We start from the raw sequence: 9,339 nt of genomic DNA, 5'->3' as shown, positions 1-9,339 counted from the left end.
ACGTAAATAAACGTAAAGTATACATATAATTATATGCATTTGTGTTCGTGTGCAAGACGTAAATAATTGTGCGTTTGTTAACCATTATTTATACTTTCGGTGAAGCTATAACACAAAAGCGAATAATAGTTTTCTTTTTAAATAAAGAAGATTTTTTTTGAATTTCAGAATAATCAATCAAAATGTTTTCATTAAACTGCCTCATCACTAAATGTCATCACCACATAGCGGTTAAATACGTGAGGATTGAATGGCTTCGTGCGGCAAATACTCTGGCAAGCAATTGAGGTCACATTTTCATTTGAACGAACTGGAATGAAAAACTGGGATCGAGTGCAACCGAGCTTGGCTAATCTAACGTCTAAAAATAGTTCGTCAATATATAAATCTTTGGACCTGCGTCGGGATACTAAAACGCTCAATTTAATTTACTGAAAAGATTATTATTAGAAATTAAGGAAGCGATCGTAATTGCCATCTTGTCAATTTTTTTTGAATTTTTACTCATTAGTATAATCATTATAATGGAAAAATATATAAATGTAATTGGTACTGTAAAAGTATTTAATCGGCCCTTAGTACAAATTAGATTGACTATATTACAAATATTGTATAGTTTTGTAAAAGTAAACAATCGGCTAAGTGCTTATTAGTTTGTTTACTATATAGTAACATGTTATTTATTTAGAATTACGTCAAATATTTTCACTATCTATTTAGAAGAGAAATGGATAAAAATGTAACCATCACAATAACGTGATTAAAATGATTACAGTTACAACTTTTACTTATATTATTTAATGACATTAATGAACCGATATAAATCCGTTTCAGTAATTAAAAATAAGTATATATATATATAGCTCACAAGTGAAAGTAAATTATAATTAATTTGACTATTGTTATTATTACTCTGTGGAAATAATTTTTTAATTAACTAACTATACATAAACCGGTAAACGTATTCGAACACGTATTTGATGGTTGTGTAATTTGTATAATAATATACTTAAATATAATACCTATATTTAGGTATTAAGCTACTAATAGTGCCCCACGGTTTAAGTCGCGTTCAGTTTTAATTATACAATTAAAACTATTAAATAATCTTCGTAACATACAGTTTATCATAATGTTTGACGTTTGTGGTTTTTTCTCCGCTCGTACCGTAGTACTTTCAAACTTTATAGCCTAAACTTTCCTCAACGAACTATAGTGTTAGTACACTAGGAATCCTATAGTGGTCAGTTTTACAGGGGTCAACATTAATGAAAACTGTTTCTGGAGATCGACAATGTTTTAAAATCGAGAAATTAATGAATACAAGTTCTTATTTTAAGCTCTTAAGATAATATAAGTTGTGTTACGTGTACCAACTTGTTATAATTTGTTTGAAAAATTATTTATTGCACTTGACATTTAATGAATTATTTTATGTATAATATTTGAATTAAATATTTATGAGAAAATGATATAAAGTATACTCACTTAACCAACCACAAAGTTTTAAAATTGGTGTTACATAAGTATTTTGTATCAATCGGAAAAAATCTAGAGATAGAATTTTTAAAATATGGCACTGAGTTGTCTTTTCATTTTGGTTTTTGCCCAAAATAGTTTGCGAACTGGTCAATAATAAATATATTCAATTCGCATTTGTAGTTCCTTAAAATATGGTATTAAAGCCCTACCACCAAGTAAATTATATCATATTATTTCCTTTATTAACCACCAGTGCGAAGACGGGCGGTACGCTATTTAATAATATAATTTAAACCATTTGATACAATGTAAAATTAAAATTAGCATAAATTATGATCGTAAAAAAATTATCGTGTCATAAAAATTCAAGGCTGAAGTTCATGAATATTATTTATCAAGACGAAACGTAAAAACATTATGTAACAGTTTTTTCTTTTTCCCAGATTTATATTTACGAAAAATGAGGTCTAGAAAATACTTCCTACTTTTCGGAATTAATTGAAGAAGTAAAAACCATAATAATAGAATAGCACCAAGGGCAAAAAAATAGATCTCATCCATTTGCGAATAAGTAAACATTTTGTGAAAACAATTTTATCTGTATTTGTAAAGTTTTCTCATTCAGGGAACAAGGTCACGGGAACAACGTAACAAACAAACGAATGGATCTTTCCGCTGTTGCGCGCCATTTGTCAGCATCGTGTTCGTGATGTTATATACAACATGCGAATATTCGATTACTCATTCACACACATAAGTAAAACCTCTTTTTATTAAATCATCTTTCATAATCAAGCATAATGCCATCTTGTCAAATGATATTGCATTTACCCGACTTAATTAGGCAATTGTACGTACATTAATTGTGTTACAAAAAACACCAGATTTTCAGTTTCAAAAGTCGCATAGCAGTTATATAAAAAAATATCTCTTATTATAAAATATGTGTATAGGAGGTCCTATGTTGTAAGTATAAAGTCGTCGTGAAGACTAAAAGAGAAAACATTATTGATTATTATAGTATTAAAAATAACAATAATTTATTATTAGGAATTTATTTGCAAAAGCAATAAAATCAATGGAATAGTATTAAAGTATATTTATTTGATTATGTCACTAAAGAGCCCTTTTGACTTGTCGTTTTACAAGTCTGTCAAGTCTGTTAATAGTGGTTACCAGCAATAAATTTTACAAAATGAAGGCTCGTGGTAGAGTTTATAGGTTATTGACCTTATATTTTTCATTTCTATAGCCATTGTGATACCCACTTTCCTATAACGGATTATTGAATTGAAAATATAAATGGCGCGATGGGAACGAACCCATTACTTAAAAATGACATTGATATGCACGATGTACTTTATTTTAAAAACAATAAAGGACAAAATTGCTTAATATTTTATGTAACGATATATTATGTCACGAAAGAAAGTTCTAGTTGTATAATATGACATGTAGATAATAACAACATTGTATTAAGTATAGGATAATATAGGATAATTATTCATGAATACTAACGATAGTAACCTTTTATAAATATAATTAATAAGTAAATTATTAATTTGCGAAAAAAAACGAATAGTATTAACATTTTAAAAAAGTTTCCCGTACCGGGAATCGAACCCGAGCCTCCTGGGTGAAAGCCAGGTATCCTAGCCACTAGACCATACGGGATATTGGTAATCAATGTAAAATTATATTTATGCATCTAAGTCATAATGCAACATTTTTTTTTAATGTAAATCTTATAATTTGTAGTTTTAAAAACAGGACTTCAATTAATTAGCAGACTAGATTATAGTGACGATTATAGAGAAGATAAAATATATTTATTAAAGAATAACATATTTTATAAAAACATTACATTTTTATTTTGTAATATTACATATAAAAAAGGTAAATATTTCTGTTCTAAATACACTATATACATACATATTTTAAATATAATAAATATTTCATAAAATATTTACGTATTTTTATAATCAACTTCCTACCGCCATCTATTAGCATAGTAGCAAAACTACTTTGTCATATTGTGAAGTCAATACATAACTTAACGTGCTTCTTTTACTAAAAAGTAGATGTCGCCACTATAAAATTTGTTACTATGAGACACTATAAAATCTTACTAGATGGCTCTGATTTTATGGAAATATAATATTATAAAATTGTTGTCTGTATTTGTTTTTAAGACAAAGATTTTTAACAGATGCGTTTCAATTAAACATAATTATTTTAATAATGTGATATACATGAACATTATTTATGTTGTTTTACATTTATTTTTTAAATACTATTAATAGTATTAGTACTAATCTAAGCATTTCTTATGTCTGCTGTTTGTTGGTATGTTATTTCACGATAAAATTGCATTGAATGATAATTCTGAAATAACCTTTGTTTTGAAAGGTAAGTGTGATAAGGTGTGTAGATAATTTTTAGTTAATGTCATGAGGTTTAATATTATAAACGAATTAATTAATACATATAGATAATTATTTAAAAATAATCTAGGGTTTACTCGGACATATATAATGGTCGAAAGGTGTTTCTAGGTAAAATCGTTAGTAATAAAGGGGTAACGTACGGTCGGGTAAATCGGCTTTAGCATGTTTTTATTTTTAGAATGATGTACAAGCAATGGATATAAACACGGCAGAGCAAATCAATATTAATTACAATATATGGCTGATTTGGAAATTCTTTTTTCGAGAAACATACCTACATATTTGACACACAATGGTAGGCAAATCCTTTTTTACAGTAAATATGACTTTTATTAAAGTTATCCTATCTTAATTTCTATAATGTATGGTTAACTTTTTTATGATTTTTAATAAGCATTCAGCAATCAGAGTCCAAGACTCTGGATTTTATTTCACAGTAAACGAGCTTTACCACAATAACGTGATGCTAAAAAAACTTGTAAAAAATGAGTTCAGAAACCTAGTTATCTCAACCATTACCATTAGTAGATATATAAAATATAATGCCTTTGTGATGCAATTTTTTTCTCATTCTTTACATTACGTATCTATTAAACATTGAGTAGGTATAGGTTAGGGTCCGTCATGCTAAGCAGCGAGAGGTTCTGGAACGAGATGGTCTCTTTCTGCGAAAGTGTAATGTCGCAGAAAGAGGCTGCGGAGCGGGCGCGTGAGGAGAGTGTCTCCGCGGATTCGCTCCGACGAAGAAGACCGGGGAGAAGGCATCAGCACTATGCGTACCTTTTCCCCCGCTGTAAGCGTCGCCGGGAGTAGGGATTCTCTGTATCCTCGGAACTCCTCTAGCTTGGAGGCCCACAGTGGGCCAACCGACGGGGCGTCACGGTAGCTTGCGTAAGCGATCCCGTGATGCCCCTCCGTAAAGACAGAGTGGGTGCCGCAGGTTTTTTAGTGGGTTTTCTGGCGCCTTCAGTACCGGCGAGCCCACATACCCCCCACACCATGTGGGGCAAACGCGTAATGCGTTTTTCCAGCGATAAAAAGATGAGTGACATGCAGTTTACGATGAAATTAAATCAAAACAAAACCTTTCATAGGTTTCTTTCCTAAAAATCTGTTGAATAAACGCGAATTTTCGCAGGCGACCCATTAATTGATTTTAACTTTGTAATCAAGTATATCAATTCTTGAAGTTGATGAATCTTAATGACTGAATGACTTATTATTCTTATATTAAAATAAAAATTATACGTATTCTCATGTCATGTGTTTGAATCGGTTTTAGTAAAAAAAATAGGATAAAGTTCTATACTAGACTATTGTAAAAAAATCTTTTTATACCTTTTTCTTGTTCTTTAAATATATTTTATTACTCTTATTAAAATACCAGCTCTTTTTCGGTTTTATTTATTAATGAATATATCTTACAAAAGATATTACTTTAATCTAAAATGATAAAAACAAAAAGTTTATGTAAATATGTATATCTCTTTATTATTAACAATAATCTCTAGACAGGAGGTTCTTACAATAGACTAGAATTTCACAAATGTTAGTAGGAAACACGGAATTCGCTACAATAGTTAGTAACATTATCTACTGTCGTTAGAACGTACATTTATATAAATATATTATAATTTCAAGCGTTTTAACATGGATAATATTTTAAGGAACAAATTTTTAATACTGAAACAATACTATTTTAATGTAAACGAAATGGAACCAGAAAAAAAAAACAGATTATTCTTGGAAGCGACTACAGAAACAGTAGAGATTAAAAGTTTAAGCACAATCCTTGGAACGAGTATAATTTTTGATAGGAAATAGGCCGATTATTTTTATGGAACTTTCTACTCTAATTTGACGGATAAATTGATTTAACATTATTAAGCATAGACAATAGTGAAGCCCAATAAAAGGTGACGGCGTTTAGACTAGACTTTGTTTTTCTTTTGTTTATTCGACGTCACGTCGCCTCCTTCCGGGTCCGGAGGCGTAGTTTGCTGCGGCCATTCCCATCAGGTGCTTGGCGTGAATAGCGCCAGAGTAGCCACGGTTGAGACCCATGTCGAGAGCACGTTTCTCGCTGCTAAATATTAAATAATACCGTATTAATACACGCGTAATCTGTACTAAATGGAATCATAGAATTACGAAGCATCACTAATTAAGCAGTGTCAGTCTACTCCGCGTTTCTCAGTACCTACAAACCTGAATATGTATGATCTCAATTGGGCAATATTTTCTGTATTCAAGTGTCTATAAGCATAAAAATGTGTACACAACATTGAAATTATATAAACATGCTATAGATAAGCTATGAAAATATTTAAAAGAAACAACCAAAATAACGATTACAAGTTAAATTGATTGTCAAAAATTTTTTTCTTTAATTAAAAAGTTATAAGCGTTACGTTTCTTTCTTCTTTTCTTCCTAAACCTGTTTACTTCGTCGAACCAGTGATATTTTTAACTGTTTTTTTTTGTAACAAAAAGTCACAATTTTTTAATTAATTGATAATAATTAATTTATAAGAGAAACTTAGCAACTTCATTTAAAAAATAAATAATTATAACATAAGCTTTGGTATGACTGTATTCTGCAACTTTAAGGTAATGGAAAGTGAAATTGTGCTATTCACATTTTAAGCAACATTTATAATATTACAAATTACAATAGTGATCTTAGTTCTAATTGATTCTTACTGTTGCATATTTAAGTATGAAGGATAATACAACCAATTTAAGAAGTTTATAATCTTTAAAAAAACATTGCTGTTAAAACGAGGGAGTTATATCTACATGTTAGGACCTTTGTTGATGATAATAATAAACTAAAATATGCAAAAAAATCTTTAAGGTTGATTTTTAAGAACAGCGAAAATAAATATTTTTAATAAATGAACCATAAAACATATAAATTTCATAATCCAATAACAAACCTAATAATGTCCTCTTTAAAGCTGTAAAGAAATAAGGATTGTATGAATTATTATTAACCCTTTTTATGATGTTCAAATTAAGTTATAATTATGTATTGAAATGTTAATTATGTATTTATGATGTTAAAATTGTACTTAAACTTGAAAATTGTACAGAGTTTATCCTAAATATGAAGTTAAGATCATTTATAAACTACGATCAGTGAGGTTTAATTTATTTCCAGTATATTATATAAACATATAATATGTATGCATAAAGGGTTTTGTAAATTTATTTTTGGACCACCATAGAAGTTCCTTAAGTGTAGGAAGCCTTTCCCAATTATAGGGACATTAGGGTACTGTTACTGTATAGATAAATAAAATAAATATTTAATAGATACTAACTTTTCCATCTTGCGTTCCATTTCCATGAGTTCGTTGAGACGGTTCAGCATATCCATGATCTGCTCGGGTTCATATTGAACTCCTGGGCGATAGTAGTTGCCAAGACTGAAATTATATTTATATAGCTTCATGAACATAAGTTCATTTCAATAATGTTACAGAAGTTGAAGATAAATAAAATAAGCTAGCCATAATTTTTTTCAAGACTGAAATTAATTATATAGTGTCAATTTTTTTTTTTTTTTTTATTTATTGTTTGCTGGTATTGTGCTTACTTAAAATAAATATACGAGTATGTAATAAAGTACTATTTGCTCAGCATTAAAACTTTAATGTTTATCTCAAACTTAACCAAAAAAATAATACATTTCCGTTACTAATAATGGAAAGATTTTTTACATTAATTTATCTGTAGTATATTATAAAGAGAGTAATATTATAATATTTCTTTTATGATCCACACTTTAGGATACACAGGGCCTGTCATACTTTATAGTAGTTATATTATGTCGCTGGTAGAGCGGTTATTACATCAACATTAGAAAGCATTTTTAAGTAATTAGATACAAAAAACGAAACGTATTAACGTAAAAGTTAGGCGGGTCTGCACAGGACAGTGATGAATGAGTGATGAAAATAAAATATTTTATAACAACTATTTTCCAAAAAAATTATGGGTAATGATAAATATACTTTTAATTTTAATTTATAGAAGATTTTCTTGAAGACTATAATAGTGTCAGTGGAGTCGTAAAGTATATTTAATTTATCTAAATTCTTGTAGGAAGAAATCTTTCAGGGATTATCTTACCTTTTTGATTTTTGGCATTTTTTTTTAAGAATTAAATAAAATATATATGTAAATAGTATTTTTTCTGCATTGGGTACTACTACCTGGGGTAGGCAGCGGCTGGCATCACCAGGAGAAGCGCGCCGAGAAGGCAGAAGGCCAACAAGCTAGCTCGAACCATCCTAAAACAAAATTAATATCTATCGTAAATACAACATAAATAAATACAATGTACCAAAATTATTATCTTATAAGAGCTTAAAATAAACATATAAACATTGTAATGGTTATCTTCAAACTTATCAAATATATAAACATATATTCATATTTTAACATTTGAAAAAGTTATATTTAATTCTTATTATTAAAAAATACAATAAACTATTGATAATAAAAATGCGTGGAGTTAGTATTTCTTGATTCCATACATGACATATTTATTTTTATAGAGTTATTAAAAATTCCGAATGGGTATAGTTTATAGCTTTACATTTATTTTAGTTCTATGATGAAGAAACAAATTTGCTTATATTTTACCTACTTGAAGTTAATAATATATCAAAGCAATATTTTCTCATTCGTTAAACATAACTAGAAAATAAATACGGAATCGTATTATTAAATAACAATTGTAAAGATTTATTCGTTGCCGGAGCTCATCTTTAATAATATAATAAAGAGAGAGCGAGAATTTTGCGAGTTTGTTCCTTTCCGGAAAGTAAACTTCCGAACCACAGCACTCCTTAGAAAAAATATTTCAAAATCATTCCAGATAGGCTTTTTTATTATGTATATATAAATAAATTAGCTAAATTCATGGTTATATTTGGCCACTATTGGCCACACAACACACAACACATGGATATATTTTAAATCGATTGATGAAATTAATAATTACCACGGGATAAATCCTTATTATTATATATATTTATCATAAGACTCGTCAAGTCACATCAATGGTAATTTCATAATTAAAATGTTGGTATCGAAAAATGTTTAAGTCGACATGTATAATTGTATTAATATAAAAAATAAATATTTAAAGATAACTATATATATTATGAATACTTTTAACCTGACAGAGGATTTGTATCGGTCTGCGGAAAAGCGGGTTTTTTATAGTTTAGTACACAATATCGATATTTCTTTATCTTAAGGTGGTATATAATAATATATATAATCTTTTTATTCGAATGAACCGTGTTACATTACAATAAAAATTGTAGCCTGAAATATTATTCGTTCATTTCACCATTCATCATCAACGAAATTTTATACGCGCGAAAGGCTAAAA

The 9,339-nt window shown here is 28.7% G+C and overlaps 1 protein-coding gene and 1 non-coding gene across 3 annotated transcripts in view; both read right to left on the bottom strand.

Moving 5' to 3' along the window:
* Positions 1-3,084: 3,084 nt before the first annotated feature.
* Trnae-uuc lies at positions 3,085-3,156 on the bottom strand. The gene has a single exon. It is a non-coding gene; the product is annotated as a tRNA-Glu (tRNA).
* A 2,291-nt stretch (positions 3,157-5,447) lies between these two features.
* The window catches only part of LOC125066896 (diuretic hormone class 2), a 40,586-nt gene continuing 36,694 nt past the window's right edge, over positions 5,448-9,339 (bottom strand). The window contains exons 2-5 of one of the 2 annotated variants that reach the window (XM_047675208.1): positions 8,150-8,227; positions 7,256-7,360; positions 6,869-6,889; positions 5,448-6,015 (exon numbers count right to left, since the gene is read on the bottom strand). In XM_047675208.1, coding sequence (XP_047531164.1) covers positions 5,883-6,015; positions 6,869-6,889; positions 7,256-7,360; positions 8,150-8,226 — 336 coding nt within the window. In that variant the 5' untranslated portion in view covers position 8,227 and the 3' untranslated portion in view covers positions 5,448-5,882. The remainder of the gene's footprint in view (positions 6,016-6,868; positions 6,890-7,255; positions 7,361-8,149; positions 8,228-9,339) is intronic. The other variant, XM_047675209.1, reaches the window with a different exon arrangement.

The sequence above is a fragment of the Vanessa atalanta genome, chromosome 10 (genome assembly GCF_905147765.1).
Source record: "Vanessa atalanta chromosome 10, ilVanAtal1.2, whole genome shotgun sequence".
Taxonomy (NCBI): domain Eukaryota; kingdom Metazoa; phylum Arthropoda; class Insecta; order Lepidoptera; family Nymphalidae; genus Vanessa; species Vanessa atalanta.
This window is presented reverse-complemented; position numbering and strand designations above follow the sequence as displayed.